Consider the following 20,228-nt stretch of genomic DNA (forward strand, 5'->3'; position numbering starts at 1 on the left):
AAGTCCCTTGTTTTTGAGGCAATCAGCTATGGTGAACCAAATGCCACCTAGTTCATGCTTAAACATCCTCTGTGGAGGGAATCCAAGCACTGAACACACACTTTGAAAAGAAAATACATGAATCCTTCTTACAAGGCTGGCACTGACCTCAGAAACAGCCTTATTACATTAAGATTAATATGCACCACCTTAATAGCAACCCTTACATCATTCACCCTGAGAAAACAATAAACTACAAAAAATGAGGTAACTGGCTCCATTAAAAAGAATGAATAAAAATAATAGTAATAATAATAATAAAAATCTGAAAACACAAATATGTGAAGCTTTTTTTCTTAGCAAAGGGAGAAATCTCTGAGAGACTTTCAAGGAATTTAGGTGCTATGAAAATGGGAATACGTAATGCTCAAAGACAATTATTATATGTGTAGGTGAGCAGCCAGTTCCCAATATATTACTTAGTTCCTTTTACTTGTTAGAAGATCAATAAACATTGTGGCTGTTTGTCTGCCCATGATTTGGCCTGGATAAAGGCACTAAGAGCTTTAGAGGTGGGAGAATAAATTGCCCAGGAATCCTAAAAGCACACATTGAGAAGCCCTGGTCAAACATGAAGGCTCTTATTCAAACATTGAATGGGAGTTTTTAACCTCAAACCAAGATTGGAATAGCCATGGAGAAGTGCCTACCTCCATTCTCTTCACATAGAGGATTTAGTTAAGTACTTCATTTTGCTTCAGTTTGCTCTTTTCAGTGCAGTCTGAGATGTTAAAACATTTCAGCCTCACAATACAGTTAAGAAGGTTGAAAGTCAAATTTGTCAGAATCTTAAGAACTCTCAGGAATATTCTGTATGGTTGGAAAATGGGCAAGGCTTTGTGATGAAAACTGCTGGTACAGATAGGAGAAGAATTATTGGGAGAAAAAGGACAAGCACAGAGTATTTTCTATTGTTGTTCTTTTCCTGTTTTTCAATATGACAAATCTTTGTTTTTGTGTTCTCTTTAGTTTTTGGTCAAACATGCCTATGAACACGCCTATTTTCCTCCTAGCTCTTCATTAGGCTACAAAAACATCATCTCACTCCCTGTGTCTCCCAGTTAGCCTTTGTCTGACCCTCCCTATGGTCTAATCAGCAAGAGCTGGGATCTGCAAAGAGCATTGATTTAGGAGCCAGCAGGAAGAGGACAGGGACCAGAGCAGTCATGACTCACCTGTCTTCTATCCGAACCCAGAGGTCATTGAACTGCCTCTGGCGATGGTGCTTGTGCTGCTTCTTGTGCCATTTCTTCTGCCTGCCAAACTCCTCCAGCTGGCTGATGCTGTCGGGCAGCAAGAGGTGAGGAGACAGGCTGTCTTCTTCATCCATCTGCTGTGGCTTCAGGGAAGGAGATGCCAGTGGGACCTGCTCAGAAAGCTGGACAGGGGGCAGAGCTGTCACTGAGAGCCCCTCCAAGGCTGGGCTTGTCTTTGTCGTCCTTGAACTGCAAAACACAACATTTAAATATGAGTAAAGGAGGAAGGGTGCCAAAACAAAGGTGAAAGCAGAAGACTGCACTGCTTGGTGGGTGCCCCTGACTGCTGAGAAGGTGCACAAGGCTTTGCTCTGGGGCAGGTAAAGACAGCACTGGCATTTCATAGGAAGCTTTCAAGTAAACACTTAAATGAAAAATGGGGAAAAGGCAAGAGACACTCTATTGCTATTTTCTGGCATTTTAATGATTTCTTAGAGGCCTTAGAGTCTGTGGTAGGAGTTGCCTCCCCTGCTGGGCTGAAGGTCGAATCACAAAACTAGCTCCAAGCTGGTAAATGACTCTCTTATAGGAAAACAGATACCTGAGGAGAAGCTGATTTTAAATTAATAAATTATCTCATTATCTCCTCTTTGTTTTTTTTCCCCCCAACCTTGGATGTCATCTTTAGAAAACAAGTCATTGTTTTAACTGCAACAAAAATTATATCTCCTCATCCAGTCAGGACTGGGGAGAAGGAAGCCTAGGCTGATGATAGAAGCATGGAAGCTTGGTAGCTGGGTTGGGATATGTGAGACCTGAACTCCAGCAGGTAATGAAGAAAAAAGGGGTAAATGACCTATCCAAAGCCTCCTTGAAACAATCCTGCCAGAGCTCTTCAACCCTGTCTGAAGTATTACCACCTCTTGTACATGACTGGAATGATGCAGAAAAAGACCTTTTATTTTCATCTTCTAGAGTTTCACTGATTTTAGAAGAAAGTCAATATAAACTCTCTCCTTTGGTATGCAGCCATGTGAACTTATTGTGAGCTAAGATAGCTGAAACAAAAAACTAATAAACCAGGACTGACATAAAGTTATTTTTCCCCCCTAACTTCAGTAGAAGTTCATATTGAGTCTTAATTGCAAGAAATTTTCCTGTCCCTGGGATGGGCCAATGAGTTGTACATACAGAAAATAGGAGAGAATTAATAGGCAATATGAAGCTGTGGTCTGCAAAACTATTTCTATTACATGGATGCTATGACTTTTATGACAGAAACAATTAAAGCCACGTGAAAAATTTTGCCTCCTGAGTGAAACCAGTAAGACATTTTAATGAAAAAGTAATAAAAAATCCTAAACTTCATTGGTGACAATGTACAAAATGTGCCGCAAGTGAAACCACATGTTTCATTTATGGAACATTTTGTTCTCTTCCAAAAAAGTCACATCTACTACTAATGAAAGCTTTTTTTCTTTTTGACTTTCTTGAAGTCTGTTACAATACCAGTCTTGATGGTCACCTCTATTTCCAGTGCATTGTGTTTCATCCGAAAGTCTTCCCAATACGTACTGATAATTAATTATTGTTACTATGACACTCACTGGCAAATACCTTGTCACTTGTAGCCAACATTCATGGAGTTCTTCAGAGATCATACAACGGATAGAGGAGAGAAAGAAAGTTTTCTAGAACTAATTCTAAAATTCTTCATGGTTGGTTCTATTATTAAAACACACAAGAAAATCCCTTTTTTTTCTTCTTTTCCCAATCATTCAGACTCCCAGTGAGTCCTTTCCAAACGGACCCATACTCACTCCATGCTCTATTTTATACCACAGATAGATCTGCCGGTTCTAAATTTTTTTCCCCATTAAGACTTCCTTTCATGTTTCATATTGAGGGTGAATGTTCCCCAGTGCTGCAGTTTCCTTTGAGAATTCTTGGTGCTTTTCAAAGCCTTTAAGAATTCCTCAGCTATGGCAGAGGCTCATGGCTGAAGCGAAGCCATCTCCTGACTCACGTAAATGAAGAGGCACTCACAGGTTTGCACTGGGGGGGGTCTCTCAGACCACAGCAGAGAGTTCTTAATTTTAATCCAACCACGATGGTGGATCAGTGAAGTATCAACATCCAATTGCAGCCATATAGCAGCTTGGAGGATAACACAGTGTGAACTTGGACAGGAGAGTTTAGGCAGGTAGGAAGGACCTGGACCTACAGACACCTTGTGGGTCCTGAGATGGCAGCAGAGACCAATGAATGGCCAATGGAAGCCACTGAAACTGAGCTGTAGCCAAGATTTCTGTTTCCATTGAATTCCTTCTCTGTGCCTCATGCTCTGATCAGTCAGCAGCTCCCTGAGACGCTGCAGGCAGGAGCAGCCCCTGTGTGCCAGCTCATGGCTGGGGCTGCTCTTTGATTCCTTGAGTGGTCTTAGGGATATCTGAACACGTACTTTCCACCTTTTAACACCTACTATTTTCTTACATGTGTTTACCTTGCTCTGAGCTCCCTGTAAACTGGAACCAGTAGAGAGGTGTTTTTATGGGTTGAGATTTTACAAACCACTTAAGACGACTGGCAGCTCCCTCCTTATTAAAATTAATGACTTTGGGCATCAAAATCCCAGTGGTGGCTTTGAAAGTTTCTTGCTTAATTGTTTCCACTACCATCACATGAGCCACAGGTTGTAAACTTGATATTTCAGAACATTCTTTGGGAAGAGAATAAATAAACACTGGAGAAACGTTAAAATGCTGTAACCTAAAGAGGGTTATAAACTAACCACCAGCATGTTAGAGTTGAGTCAGGGGGAATAGAGCCACTGTGGCAACTGCATATTAGATTTGGTTGATATTCATTCCATTATGCATGCACAAATATTTTTTAAATTATTAGTAACTGCTAATAATTGCACCAAGACCTAAGAGAGACTTTTGAAAGCTGTATGTTGATGCGTTTGCTCCTCTAAAAGAAAAGAAAGATAGTTTTAAACTGATTTAATAATTCAGTTACAATAATTATACTATATTATACATAAAAATAATAATTGCAATAAAAATAAACAACAAATAAATATTATAAAAATATGATTAATGTATTATGAGCCTGGTTCTTTTCAAATAGGACTGTCATCCTACAGATATTCTGCCAGAGGAAAATCAAAACAGAATAGGATATTTAATCCAAATATACTGCAAGAATATTTGAAGATGTTAATTTAATGTAAGAAAGATTTCCTATAAGATAGTAACTTCCCTATTGATTTCAGTAAAAAAATTATTAATAAAAAGTGCTCAAATTTATTTGTATTCTGGATTTTCCCCCTAAAAATAAAGGAAAAAACCTGCCATCTGCAATCGGATACCTGGACAATCGATCTCTGCATTTTGTGAAGCTTTACTGTTAAATTCAACTGCTAAATTCAACTGCTCATTTCATGGACTATTTCGTGCCTTTCCCCTGGTCTCAGTCTCTGTGCACTCTGTTAGCACAGCTGCACTGTATGAAACCATGGGGATATAATGGACTTTTTTTCCATTCCTTCACTACTGCTGAGACAGCTTTTCAAGATACAAAGTTATTTTTAAAGTCAGGGAAAAAGCAAGGCTAGTTCTCAGTTTGTGAGGCCACAGTGCCTTTTCTGAAGAAAGAGTGAGAAAGTACCACCCAAATATCTTGGTCCACACAAAGATCTCAGAGATTTTTCATGAATAACTTGATACAATTCCAGGCTTAGAGGTTCCACCCATTTTTAAATGTATCATTCCCACACAGGGTGGTCTTGGAAAAATGAAAATTATTTCAGGCCCTTAGGTGGGTTTTTCTCATCTCTGACCTTAATTTTCTTCCCTGGGATGTGCAGTCCTGCAAAACAAGTACTCTAAAACAACCAAGTCCAAATAATAAAACGTTGGAGTCTCAACAAATATCCTATGTGGCTTGGTCCTAAGGTACAGAAAGCAGTGAAAGCAGGAAAACATTTATTCTTGCTGGTTCTTGAAAATACTTAATCCACAGACAAAGACCTCTGTGGTTTTCTTTCACTTCTGGTGAAATTTGCCGTCCCTTTCTAATTCTTTCCAAGAATTAAAAGAACAAAACAAAACATGTAAGTTGTTTGGACTGAGCTAGATGCTCCATTAGGCTGTCTCAGCATTCCTCTCTCTGCCTTGTGGTCTGCAGTGTCACTCTGTGCTGGCACTGACCACTGAAAATTGACTCATCACTGGGATTTTTTGGGGCTATTGAGTAGATCTGGTCAGAAAAATGACATTAACACCATGATGTCGTGCAAGATATTGTTTTCATAATTCCCAGGCTTAAAACTGCAGAGGTCAGGCAGGGCAGACCCCAGTAACGCCTCTGCCCCTGACCTGCCAGAGTAACGCCAGCAACGTTTGGACTGAGTCCCATCAAGCCTCCCCATGGGCTTCCACAGGGCCAGGGAGGGACTTGCCCTTGCTGTATGCCTTTGCTGATGATACACATCTTCCAGACAACGAAATCATCAATCTCATTTTTTTCAGCAATCTTGCGGTTAGCATCTCTGTTCCCTCAGATATGTGCAGAAACTTCCGAAATCCCAGCCTGCCAATTTGTTATTTGCATCCTGACTTTGCAGCACGAGCAATGGAAAAGTTTTGCTCAGAAGACTGCCATGCTTTGCACGGGCTTCCAAGCACAGCAACATCACTGAGGTTTTCTTGCTTCAGAACTGTCAGACAAGGGGAGATTTTGTTTCATCAAGAGAGAAGCTGCGGTGATAGCAAGGAATGTGCGATGCAGCAGCTTCATCCTCATGCCACTGTTCCAGGGATGCAGCCGGCTGATGGCCAGACAGTGAGTTAAAAGTGTTTTATTGTGGATGAATTCTCATACATTCCAGCTGGGGTGTCTTGGTGAGGGTAGGAATTCGTCAGCCCCTTGCACACACCCTCGCTCCCCTCGCCGCAGGCCACAGAGACCTCTGCTCCTGGCTCTGCTTTCCCTACACATCTCTCTGAGAGAGTCATGCACACCCACAAGATGGGCACCACACCACAATGTCCTGTCCATGAAGGGTTTTGCTTTTTTTCCCCTCTTCCACACTAGGATGAAGCTCAGACTTTCAAAGCTCTTGGGAGAGAAGCAAACAAAAGAACAGAAAAGCAGGCAGAAATCCTAACCCACCCCAGCACTGCTCATAGGGCCTCTTTCCAGTGATGGGAACTGTGCATTGAGAGCACACTCACATAACCAGGTGACACCATGGACATAATGTCCTTCAAGATGAAAAGCATAAATATATTTTACTGCAAAAGAGAGTAACTGCAAAGCAAAGATCAGAGAGTTAGATTCTCTCCATGCTTAAACTTTATCTGAGCTGCTTCAGGCTAAGTGCTGTAAATTACTCAGGATGAATTAGGCTCAAGAGACAGCAAAAGAGAAATCCCTGATTACTCCTGTGAAATCCCTGATTATTCACTCACCTGATCAGCTTAATTATAATGAGGTTATTTTATTTAGTATGTAGTTGCCTTAGGCCTGTACACTAAAGTTAAAACTTAGCAGAATTTGGAAACAAAGTTGTTTTTTCATTTTTTTGCACCATAGTCAACTACATCTCATGAGCACTTAAATTAGGTTAAGTAGTTAAATTAGATTATAGTCCACCCCCAACTTGGATGTGCTCTGAATCCATGTCAGACTATTTCTCTGGGAAGAATCACTGTTGCTCAAGAACTGTAACCTTAGTTTGAAAGCACATTTAGTCCTCAGTATACACACGTATATATGTACAAATCTGTGCATAAATGAAATGAAAAGTTTGTGAAGATATTCACATGGACCGTAACGTTTTCCTTCCCACTTTGAGAAACTATAAACTAAGAAGAATAAGTAAAACTTTTGTTATCTATTCTATTTCATCAGAAGTGGAGCTGGTCTAAGGCACAGGAGAAGAAATGCAAACTTTCTGCACTTGAAAAGCTGAATTTGCTGAAAAAAGAGGGCAGCTGTAACATTTGTAACATGTCATTTCCACATTTTCATGTGAATTCTTTCTGAAAATTCAAAATGTTTCATTTCAGCATTTTATGAACAAAGCTTCTAATTTTTTTTTAGTCTTCTGTTTTCAAAGACTTACATGCTACAAAGTGCCCTTTTTTGTTCAGACATTGATCTCAATTAAAAAGAAAAACCCAACTAATATATAAAAATGACAAAACTCAACAAAACCCAATTCCTGCCTTCAAAAGCATCCTCAAAATGTTCCATTTTAAATTGCTCTGAACTTATTTTCCCTTCTTGATTTTTTGGTTCAGTTCTTGAACTGAATAATCCTTTGTTTATGAATCTTTCATGGAAACTCTGAGAGCTGCACGCTCCAGCCCCAGAGGATGGGCTGTGCCCTCAGAGGAAGGATGGGTTGACCCTCCAGTCTTGTTTCCATTTTCCACATAAATAGCAAATAAGAACTTTCTTTGCTCATGGTAGACAAGCTTCACCTCAGGCTCTATTCCCTAAATCTCCACAGTCTTATTACCACCAAACCAATTTAGTGCTAAGCTATTTCTGCCTGGGTAGTTCAGCTTAAGCAAAATATTCACAATATAGATACTTCTGGTGCCTTGCTGTCCTATGGAAGTGGTACTTAAAGCTCTTTGGACAGAATCCCTATCACATAGGTCCAGATGGGCTTTTTCCTGCTCAGGCATCCTGGTTCAACATGGGAGCACAGAGACATGCAGCTGTCCTGGGACACTTGGAAGTCTCCTTTACAGAGGAGAGAGAGGCCTTCACATTCTAATTACAACTCTGTATGTCCATGCAGCACCCAAAGGCTTGCTACATGAAGTTAACTAAAATGTTTTATCATCTTATAAGAAAATTTTGACTGCTGAGTTTGCAATGAATTTTAAGAAGCTGACTGACAAAAAAAAAAAAACAAACAAAAAACAAATGGGCTGCTAGATTTGATTCCACAGTAGAATTACAGCTAATATACAACTGTTTATATCTTGCTCATTTACAATCCAAATTGAGTTCTGCTCCCAGATTGTCTCCACTGAGAATTAGTTTCCCTTTTTTGCTGGATCCTCCAGAGAGGACATGTATCTGCAGAAGCCCATATTCTCTATCATATCTTAAATATAAAAACTCCACAGAGACACAGCTGGGCAGGGCAACAAATGCTAAGCTTGAGGGACTACAGCATTTTCACTGACTTCAGACTGAAACTAAGGGCAGATTATTCACTGTTTGCCTGGTGCTGTTTCCTGCACTTCCCTCTGATGCTCTGAAGTTGAGTCCTGCCTGAAGTGAGGTACTGGGTGGATCACAGATCTGTGCAAGCACAGCAACTTGTGTTCCTGAAGTACCTTGCTCAGCCAAGGCTCTTACAATTGCAAGACACAGATAATGTGGGCTCCTAAGTAGCTGCTATCACCAGAAGGAGAGAGACACAGACCACTTAAATCCAGCAGCAGGCATAAGTGTGGAACCAAAGAGCCATGAGAAGACCACGTCTGCAAGAGACTCCACATTTCTGTGACGCTAAATCCACTTTTCTTCTCTGCAGCCAACACTGCAAAACATCTGATCTGCTCAGCCACTGATGGCTGCTGAGCTAAAAAAAGGAACACAGAGACACTCTGACTTTCTCCAAAATGTTAGAGCCCATTGGCCTTGCCCATATCACAGTGCCTGAGTGTTTCCAAGAAAAGAACAGGACAGTTGTCAGAATCCCTATTCAGGCCACACTTCAGCCTGTCTGCAGGCATTTTCACTGCACAGTAATGGACAAAGCCCTCAAAATGTGACGAAGGCAGAAGAGTTCTCCCTCCAAACCCCACTTGCTTTAATGTCTAATGCTGTTCTGTCAACTCTAATGCTAATGGACTTCACAAAAAGTCTCTCTATGTATTAGCCTCACGTCACAGAGGGTTCCCTCTCTGTATCAAGTCATGCTGATGGAACTGCTTGTATCAAATGCTCATTTCTGTTTGACAAAGCCATCCTTCACTAAAATTCTTCATTAACAAAGCATGCACATTGCTGCTGAAACCTAATGAAGAAAAGAAGGGTTTATATCCTCTTTTTTGCTAATTGAAACTTAGGAGACCAGACCTTGAATATCCAGAAGGCTTCTGAGGCCATAGGAGAGACTGATTTTTAATGAATTCAGGTAAATCTCACTGTCTAGTTAGAAAGAACAGGCTCCAGGTCTTCCTTCCTTAAAACAGGAAAACTTTCACTGACCCCAGAAAATATCTCTCCTTCACTGAAATGTCTATGATTATTATTTTTATTGGTGCACTTAAGAATCTCAGAATTAAACTATGCATGATCATGATTTTTAATGGTACACTTAAGAATCCCAGAATTAAATTACTCAGTCATTAAAGAGCTCCATCTCAGCAAGCTGACAGGCAAAGGGTGTGAGACAATGACAAACAGTACAAAGGTGACAGCCCCTGCAGGCTCCCTCCCTAACTCTGTTGGAGGCCTCACTGCACAGGAGCTCTAGGGGCTCACCTACCTCCATTATATGTGCAGATCTGTTTGTTTGTTTGCCCTGAAATGCTTTCTCTAAGTGCCAGTTGTCCGAGGGGGTATCACAGCTGAGTACTTGTAGCACTGCCTAGCTATGGAAAAACATGTAATATAGCAAGTGTAACAGACGTCAGAGACTCACCAGAACTATGCCTGGCATCTGGCACAGGTTCCAGCAGTCACATTAGCTTCTTATCACTACACAAAGCTGAACACTGAGAGTGACCAAACTAGGACTTCTCATGAGGTGGTGCTGTAATACAGCTCAAACTGCAGGAAAGTCAATGCTGTTGAAATGATGCCCACGTGAGATGTTTTAATTAAAACCACAGGACGACGACTCTGTCTCTCTCTACAATGAGACTGAGTGCTTGGGGCTGCCCCACAAGCCTGTCAGTTCTGAACAGAAGGGGAGGCTACTCTGTCCCTCTGTTGCCTTCCTTTTCTAGTAAAAATTCATCTGACAGCCAGTTGGAACTGAATTATCCCAAGTAGCACACAGATCAAAAAAGCACAAAATACCAAAAAAGAGTGTATGCCCTTATTTTTGTGAAAATAAGCATGATGGATTCAGGCTTTATGAGGAAAGCCTTTTTCTATACACCACAGTTGAACCTATAGGACTCCTAGACCTCACAGGTCTGTTGTTCACAGACTGACCAAGGCTTCTTGGAAAGGCAGAAAAGGTAAAGAAGGAAGCAAGTAGAACAGTGCACCCCAGTAGTGGAAGAAGAAGGAAAAAAAAATCAGTCTTCAGCTACATCACCTCATTTAAACCACTTCTGGTTGTCTGTGGATTTCAATTGATGCCTTTCTCGACATCAGTGTGAATTTCTGACCATTCAACAATGACTGCAATCAGTATGAATGCTTGAATACATAGAAATTGACCTAAATTTATGGCTGCGTTTGTGAAACAAACAAATGAAACCCTTGTTACCTCTGCTTTCTTTCAAGTCTATGTCCTTTCTCCTCAAGGGAAATGTTTCTAAAATTGCCTCAGAGATTTAAAACCTCAGCGCATGCCAAATGTCAATGGAAGCTGCAAATCCCACCTAAAACTTAATCTACATACAATTTTGATACAAGTGCAAAATTACCATTGAACATTAGCAAGGAACCCCATTCTTCTAGGGAAGAAAGATGATTCCTTTGTCACAAACTCAAAAGCAAGGTTTGTTTTGATAAAATGATGGCAAAAAGTGAATCTGTATCTACTGCACTCCCTGACTGCATGTCAACAAGTAGAACCACATGCTGCTTCTGCGTAAAAGTCTTCAGCCTAGGAGGCATCATGGAGGAAGGAGGGGGCACCCAGCAACACCAAACTGGAGTCAGAGGCAGGGACTCAACGAGGTCCTTCAGACCTCCCAGGACAAGAGAAGCAGAGGGAGAGCCACCCATGGACCTGGACCAAACCACCACCAGTATTACCCCAAGGTGTTATACAGCCTTGGTTCTTAGCATTGCTGAATTGAAAAATCAGCTTTTCCTCTCCAAAGTTCATGGAGGGACTTCTGGATCTTCCTTGTGATGGAATATGATGCCTTGACTGTGTGGGTGTCAGGAATAATTCCTTAAAATTACTTAAAAGGCCACAAATGCAGGCAATATTACAACCTAAACCCACTAGAGCAGCAGAGATTTACTGGTCTCTTTGTAGAATCACAAAATTGTTTAGGTTGGAAAAGACCTTTGAGATCATTGACTCCAACTATTAACCCAGCACAGCAATGTTCACCACTAAACCATGTCCCCAGGTGCCACACGAACACACCCTTTAAATCCCTTTAGGGATGGTGACTCTACCACTTCCCTGGTACCCTGTTCCAATGCATGGCAACCCTTTCTGTGAAGAAATTTTTCCTAATATCCAATCTAAACCTCCCTGGCACAACTTGAGGTCCTTTCTTGTTCTCCTACTGCTTGTTATTTGGGATAACAGATCAACTCTCACCTCAGTAAAACCCTTTCAGGGAGCTGTAGAAAGCGATAAGGTCTCCCCTGAGCCTCCTCTTCTCTGGGCTAAACAACTCCAGTGAGTTTATTTCTAGCAATGTTTTCTTTCCCTTTCAGAAATCAGGAGAAGACAATACCACAAAAGTATTTGAGAGCCATGTTTATCCACTGTGGATTGGGATTTACATTCCACGGGCATAATGAACCCAGAGACGCAAAGATGTGGGCGCACAACATCATTACATCCTTGAAGATTATCCCAGTTTCACTCCATAATGGAACCTCTCCCTAATGACTCTGGCATGGATATGAACTATAGCCTTTAAAAGAGCTAAATGCCAACAGAAACCAGCAACTCTGCTGAGGCTTTATCGTTTTTCTTCAGTGGAGGGGAAAAGTGTTTATCTGGGAAGCGTTTCACATCACGGACAATAGGAAACTGTTCAGCTTTCCACAAATAGGCTGGTGTGCAACTTCCAAGCACTCTCCAAGGAAAACTTTGGAACACTAGCCACGTCTTTCCAGCAGGGATTTCATGTAAAGTAGGTAATGCCCCACATCCTTCATCTGATTTATTCCTGCTTCATCCTCATTTCCAAGTGCTGACTTCAAACACAACACGAGGCTCATCTCTGAACGTGCACTTTGATCACTGGGGACTCCAGATTGGTATCGGCCCTTCAAACATAAACAGGGATGTGCTGTCCAGACAGAGGAATTTCTGGGACTGCCTTTAGTTTTGCAAGAGTAATTTGGAAATGTGAAGCTGGGGTCATATGACAACAGATGCAAATCTAGTTGCCAGACAGGCACTGGGCACTAAAGCACTTGGAGCCTGTCTATGACTTTGCTGCTGAAGTGCTACAGGTTAGCAGGAAAATGTTACAATTCCTGAGCTGACTGGAAATCAATGGAGAAAGACTTCAGTGTGCTCTTTCTCACAAATGAGAGCACCAAATTGGGCCTTTTCCTCTGCAAGCTGCCACCAACAGAGAGGGGCACTATGGAATTGTGAACTGCTCTGATGTTCCATAAAGCAATAGGAATGGGAAATATCCCAAATTTAGTCCTTCTGCCAACTCTGGCTCCCAGTAGGACCAAATGTTTTCTTGCTGAAGTGACAAGCAATTGTTTTCTTGCTGAAGTGACAAAAGTTACAAACATGGTGGGTGTAAATTGAAAAATTCTGTACTATGGTGGGGCTACATGAGGCAGACAGATGGGCATAGCCAGGTCCACAGTGGCCACGAGGGGGTGAATCCTCCAGGTGCTTCTCCTGACCAGTAAGAGCCTCTGACAGTGGCAGAAGATCCAGTTTTCACAGGCAGAACAACTGTATCACATGTAGCTGCCCACCTAAGCAAGAGGTCAGTGGGGAGGCCCATACAGTTCAGTTTCTGCCAGACACTCCCTGTGCCCCAAACTTTCTAAATTTTCACCTATGAATCCCAAAACTGGATTACTGTAGTGGTGTGTTTTTAGCAATTACAACTGCAAGAAACTGTCTTTATTCTGGAAGTTCTTCCACCATATCACTTGACAGCAACTGTACCTACATCCATCTACAGCATCTGATCCATTTTTCCTCCCTCCTGTTTCTGTTCACAGGTCCATTTTTCATTCTTCCTGGAATGCAGAGCATTTGGGAGTATGGGTGGGAAACCAAAATCTTTCAACACTCACTAATAGAAATTTTTTTTATTAATTAACTTTGTGGGAAGAAAAGAAAAGAGAGAGAGCTGATCTTCTGCTCTGAAATCATGAATCACTGTGGAAGAGAAAACATGTCCTCTGAGGTACCTGAGGCCACTTCAGACAGAATGAGTGACTGAGCTGCTTCCTTGGAAAGTCCTGAGTCATCAGACACAGCAGTTTAATCCCCAGGAAATGGGAAACACATTGGCATGATGTTCACTTGCATGGAGCATGAGGTCCGGAGAAAGGTGAAACTCCAAAGACTCGGGAGATCAGTTTAGCTTGAGAAGGATTTTAAAACCTAAATGCTTCTCTGAAGTATATCTGATCTGGATCTGGGTACTGTATTCCCAACACATGATTTCCTGGATGAATTAAACTCTTTACAAACTTTACAGATTGCATATGAATTTACTTTGACTTCTCATAAAAATGATTCAATGATCATGACACAAAAATGCATTCTGGCTTCTAAGGCATTTACTGTGACAAGTGCTTCATAAATTCACCATCCTTAATTTACTGTTATAAGAATTTATTCTTTTTGGCATTCCTGCTCCTTCTACTAGCACCTAACTTGGAGGAGGCTGATATACATGGATCTCAGCCTGACTCTTCACCATACTCTCCCAAAGGGACACCCACACAGTCATTTAGGAACCAAAGCTGGATTGTGGCCAGCATGAAATCACCTGGCTTGGCTGAGGTACCATGAGTTTAGCATCAGTATTTAGCATTAGTATTTAGCATCAAAATGGGCAAGAATGACACAAAATCAAACACACCACCCCCTCCAAATATGTACATTAGAGTGACTTTCTACTTGTGGGGCAATTCAGAAAGGTTTCAGTAAATTTCACAGCTTGCCACAAAAAGATCCACCCACAGGGAGTCATTTGGTCATGCCACCAGTCACATTACAGTGCTCTGGAGGGCTTCTAACCCCATATGAACTCCAAAGAATGTCCTTATGAACACCTGATCACTCATGAAAGATGAAACACCTACTTCTCAGCAAAATTCTCTGTAGAACACTGTATCTTTGATTGCTTTTTTTTAAGGAACTGTTATTGAAGGAACCTTAGGTGAAAGTGTCAGTAAGAAAAGTCATTGACTTCCTTTATTTCTGTTCCTATTTTAGGAAGATGTGCATTGTAAAGAGCTCCCTAAAAGCTAAATTATTGCACTCATGCTGAATCAAGCAGCTCTATCGATTGCAGCACAGCCCACAGACCTCTTGCTGAAGGAAAGAAGTCAGCTCTGAATGTGGATAAGCTCTCTGTCCTAATGTGTGAGGCCTCTTTGCCTGACAACGTGATAGTGAAGGTAAGGGAAGTCGGCACTGCAAAGACAGAGTGACAGCAAACAGACCACAAACTTCCTCAGATAAACGACATCTTTCCAAGCACACAATACCACTTGATACCTTTGTGCCCCTTGAGCTGTTACAAAGTGCAGCTGCACTTCAGCCCAGATTGATGTCACCCGGGGTGGAGGCCATCAATCCACAGGACAAGTGCAGGCTGAATACACAAACAAAGTCACACAACCTCACTGTTTCAATACAACGCTGGGGAAGGGATGGTGCAGTTTTTCCAAAGGTTTAAATGAGCTTAGTGACACATCTCACAGAATGACTAACCATCTAAAGCTTCATTAGCCACCTAAAACCAGCCAGACACCTCCTGCAAGCAAGCTGGGCAGTTGTCTGAAGACACCCATGAGCACTGCTCTGGAAAAGCCAGTCTTTTTACTTGACTATAGAAGGCATCCTCACAACTGTGTGAACATACTCTGAGTTTTCCACCAGTTCCCTCATGGCTCCTCACAACCGAAGATGGGAGAGGATCAGCAACCATCTCATATTAACAATGACCTCTAAAAGCTACTGGCACTGATAGAAGCCAACAACTTCAGTGCAAGTTGGATCAGCTTATCTCTAATAACTATAAACCAAAATTTTCATCTCATACTCATGACCTGAGGTGAAAAGATCTGCGTTAGAATTGGCTGGAAGCAGAAAGAGGATGAAAAATCAGCTTCTCCTGTGGAAACAAGAACGCTGAAATTTGGCTAGGAAATAAGGTAAGAACTAGCTCTGAACTTTTGAAGTCTCCAAGGCTCTGTAAGTTTACTATTAGAGAGTTTATGGAGTATGAGATACAGATCTCCTAAACCTGATAGGCTGCAGATCAGCAAAAAACCCTAGAAACCTTAGCACTGGCTTCAGGACAGCTCAGCGAGCAAGCTGCTCTGGAGCAAAAAGAAGCAAGCCCGGGTTTCCCCAGAGGCCCCCTTCCCAAGGAACAGAATTATATGGAATATGAAACAATTTTTTCAAAAGAAACCAGAAATTTTACTGAGGATAAAATCTGATTATACAGCAAAGTGAATGTCCCACTGGGAGAACTAGTCAAGCATGAAATTCCTGCAAAGTTCTGTTCTGTATTCTTACTCCACACCATGAATTATCTTGTTCTTTCCCAGATTTTTTTTTTTTGAAGCAAGTTGCTAAATTCCATTCTCTCAGAAGGTGTTCAGTGTCTAAAGGTGGCCTGAAGGACACGCAGATACACTGTCCCTAAGTAATGTGTAGCTCAGGAAGTGAGAGGATATTTAAATTTCTATGGCTGGGAATTTGTAAGTTGACTTTGCTTCTCTACCATGTTTTGGAGATCTCCTTCCATGTTTTTCCCCCAGGATTTACTTTGGCTGGCTCAGGCTTTGTGGCTGCAAGGTAGACAGAGTGACAATTAAATTGCAAAGGGGGATATTTTAAAGGCACACAGGAACATGAAAATGTAATGCGCATATTTTCATGGCTAAGTATTTTAAGCATTGAGTAGTCATATTCTCCAATGTTAGATGAGTCAATAAATTCACCAATGCATGCAGATGAACCCCATTTAATCCCTATGCACCTCTTACTGTAAATTTTGCTGTCAGAGAAGCCCCCTAAATAATGGATTCACTTTTCTTCTCAGGGAAGTGATCTAGTGATGGGAGTATGATCCTAAGGCTCAGATCAAGTGAAAGATTCAAAGGTTTACAAGAGGTTTAAGAAGAACTGCCACATCCCAATTATTCCACTCACATAAAAAGGGGTACATTTTCCCCTGTATCAGAAGAGATGGGATCCAGAGTCTACCTTTCTCAGTTCTTTTCCTCAATTAATTAGGTTTTTTCCAATTAAAGTGTCACAGCTCTTGTAATATTTTTTCCCACTTGTGTATTTTCTAAATGAACTCTACTTATTTCACAAAAACTTTAACATTTTCCCTAACACATCCCAAAAATTAACAGCTATGCAGAGTGGAGCAACCCTGACTAGCAGGCACCAGAAAGCTGAAGCTGTGTAGGCATCCCAAGGAACTTGGCAAGTACTGGGAGATTCCTGAGAGTTCTGAAGGCATCTGTAATTTTCTGGGATCTCCTAAACTGGGTTTACCAAACTGGTGCTGTGGGAAATGTTATGTCAAACATTTTTCCCAATTCTGCCCATCACCTTGAGAGGGTTAGGGATCCTGATGGAGTGAAATGGCTGCATCACTGTGTGGATGGAGTGTGCTTTCAGCCCATGGGGAAGGAGAGAGCATTCCCTGGGGAGCAGAGACTCCCAACCTGAGATAATGGTGAGTAGCAGAGCCAGGGTCACACCTATAGGATGCCATTGAGAAGGGAGGGAGGAAGCCCTTTGCTTCAGACAGAAGGACAGGAGTAAGTTACAACAGCAATGACACATTGCTTCAACTGGCACAGGAAGTGCAAACAGAAGGAGCAAGGGTAATTAATTTCTCCAGCAGAACTCTGAGAGTTTACAGTAAACTCTCAAACTCTAGATAAGCAGTCATAATAACTTGTGCTGAGTTCTTTGATTTGTCCTGAATTCTCTGATTCTGAAAGAAGCACTGATCCCATCCTCGGAGAGAGCAGCCTGATAAAAATGAGCACTGCTGCATGTTCTTCTGGCCAAGAGGATGGTGTGCAGCACGTCCAGGCTTGGCACATGGCAGAAGGTCAGAGCTGATTCTGAGAACCCAGCAACAATAGAGTCATCATGGACACAGGTGCTTCCTGGATTGATCTTGCATTTTTTGGCTGTTTCTAGTTAAATGTGAAGCAGCTGTGGGCCTTTATCTGCTCAAGCCACTGGAATCTATCTAAGGGGAGACTTTCTCCCATCTCCTCCTCTTTCCCACTCCAAGCATGCAGCTCTGTTTTCTGAAGACAGAGAGGAGCAGGGACAGCCAGTTGGCAGAACTCCACACAAAAAACCAAAAAAAAACCCCAACAACCAAAACAAACTTGCCTTTCTTATCTCAGGGCAAAGCAATGAGATATTGATTCAGTCACTAATTTTCCAATGGCTGTATCTGGGGACAAGGATGACAGCCAGCAAAACAAGAAGCAAATATGAATGCTGCTGAAGGCTGTCACGCAAACAGATTCAGGACACTTCCTCAGGCAACAAAATGAACAAATTAAGCCAATGTGAGAATAAGTTCTCAAGAGTTTATGGCATTGTTCTGCATGATGAATAGAACAGGGTTTCTTTTACAGAAAGGGATTGAGCTTTAAAGAAGGTGTTTTCAATAGTCAGCTGGTGGAAATCTGGAAGAGGCACAGGAAGGTCAACACTGGGCCATCAGGCACATCAACAGGAGGAGCCAGGAGATTTCAGAAAGCCAGTAAGTAAGAATTCCCAAATAGCTCCACACCAGCTACATGTACTTTATATAAACTTTTCTTTGCCAGTTCACTGATTCTGGAGCAGTCAGACCCCTCTATGTCATGGCTATTTCTTCCAGCCAGACAAGATCTCACTTTATTTTTCCCCGCTACCTTAGGAAAGGGAGGATTTGGCTCAAATTTGTGCTTGTCACTAGACAACAGAAATGTGAGACTCTAGGTATTCAGTTTGATTGGCTTTAAGAGCAGCCATTTCACAACCCATGCTTAGCATTTTGGACAGAGGAAGGCAACAATCTTCTGGCTTTACCCAGTCAGTATGCAACTGAAAGCATAAACAGGTTTGGTCTTTGTCCTGCTTCACACTTCCCAAGGCGTTTCTTTTCCTGATACATAGGAACAGTGCTAGTTATTTTCTACAAAAGGGATTCTCTTGTCCTTTCTAAAACCAAAATGGATGGCAGGGTTTTAACATCATACCAGACTATACTCCACCTATTTATGGTAATCCTGCTGAATTATTGTTGAACAGTAAAGATCAACAATATTATTGAACAATAAAGATCAGATTACTAACCATGTCAATAATAGTAATAATCATACTGTTCTGGGAACAGAGAGATTAAAGAAAATGACCATTTGCTTTTTTGGCAAGACAGTACTGGTAGTAAGTAGGACATAGCATGAGTGTTTTGCTAAAGTTACTTTCATATAATGGGGCTTCTTACTTAACCTGAGAGAAATTGTCCTGTAAATCACTGTCAAGGAATCATTGATATTCATCCAAAACCACCCTCAAATTCAATCTGATATACTTTCAAACACTCCTATGTGCCAGCTCGAACTGTTCCTCTTCATTCTTCTGCATACAGTCTGTCCACAACACTTTTTTTGAATTCCCTTTGGTAAAACATAAGCATGCAGCTGCTTCAGTTTTTTTCCAACCCTTGCATTTTTTCCATGTGCTGTCCACCCCCCCAAACTCCACATTAGAATCCAGCTGATCTTCCTTGAACACTATCCAACTTTTCAATTGTCAATGCCAGAATGCAATGAAGTGGGCTTGACTCCCTTATACAACTTATTTGGAAGTAAAGCAGAAATGTCTCTTTTGGGCTTGAGCACAAAGAAATACCTCTTCATGTATGGCTCCACAAGAACCCAGATGAAAACACCTCCATCTCTGCAACCTCTGTAACCCACGAAACAATTTCTGCTTTGCAAGCAGCTCAAAATTTGGTGAGCCTCTATTTGTTTATTCGATGTATATATTTTGTTACTGCAGTCGCTATAACAAAATGGTTCCTCTTCTGGGCCTTTCAATTGTTTTCATTTAATCTTTTCAAAAGGAAAGAGAAGAGTAAAAAAAGGAAGGCTAGACAAAAATGCAAAGTTCCTTAAGACACTCAATTACAGCAACGCGACAATATAACATAAACATAAACAACACAACAACTATTAAGTTGTCGTGCTATTGTGATGTTGTACTCTGTTTGGCTAGACTGTCTTTTGGAGCTCACCCAGAAATCATAAAATACAAGCTATTCTGTAAAAAAAGAGACAAAATGGTTTGCAGCAGCCTCCTCATTTCTAAGGGGGAGCCCCAAGCACTTCTGATAGCTACAGCCCCAGTTACAGGAAAATGACAATACAGTCCCTGATGTGCAGTTTTGAGAGTCTTTTTTTCTTCTAAAGGCAAAAAGCTGTTTCTTGTGAATATATTTAAATGTTCTTTATTCACAATTTCTGTAGTTTTCTGCTGTTTCTGCACCTTGATTAATTCAGTCTAGTGGCAACACTGGATTTTTTGCCATGCAATTTATTTTTCTTTCTTTATTCTCATCTTGAACTGGCACATCTACCTTATCATCAGACCACAGGAAGACTCACAGAGCATCTAATCCTTATGGGGGGCAACCATGTGTTCTCTCTTGACTCCACCCAATATTCCTGCACAACTGTTTACCCTTTAAAAAAGTGTTGTTTGTTCAATGTTCAGAGCAGACCCCGCTGGAATAAGGGTTCTAGTCCAGGCAAACCTGCCCAACACGAAAGTTACAGAACAGAACAGAAGTTACCCAGTGTGGGACCATTCAGCTGAGGACACAC

The 20,228-nt window shown here is 41.4% G+C and overlaps 1 protein-coding gene across 1 annotated transcript in view; it reads right to left on the reverse strand.

Annotated features, from left to right (window-relative positions):
- Positions 1-20,228, reverse strand: part of TRABD2B (TraB domain containing 2B) — a 262,469-nt gene that overhangs the window by 18,083 nt on the left and 224,158 nt on the right. The window contains exon 6 of the mRNA XM_036388349.1: positions 1,215-1,484. Coding sequence (XP_036244242.1) covers positions 1,215-1,484 — 270 coding nt within the window. The remainder of the gene's footprint in view (positions 1-1,214; positions 1,485-20,228) is intronic.

The sequence above is a fragment of the Molothrus ater genome, chromosome 9 (genome assembly GCF_012460135.2).
Source record: "Molothrus ater isolate BHLD 08-10-18 breed brown headed cowbird chromosome 9, BPBGC_Mater_1.1, whole genome shotgun sequence".
Classification (NCBI taxonomy): domain Eukaryota; kingdom Metazoa; phylum Chordata; class Aves; order Passeriformes; family Icteridae; genus Molothrus; species Molothrus ater.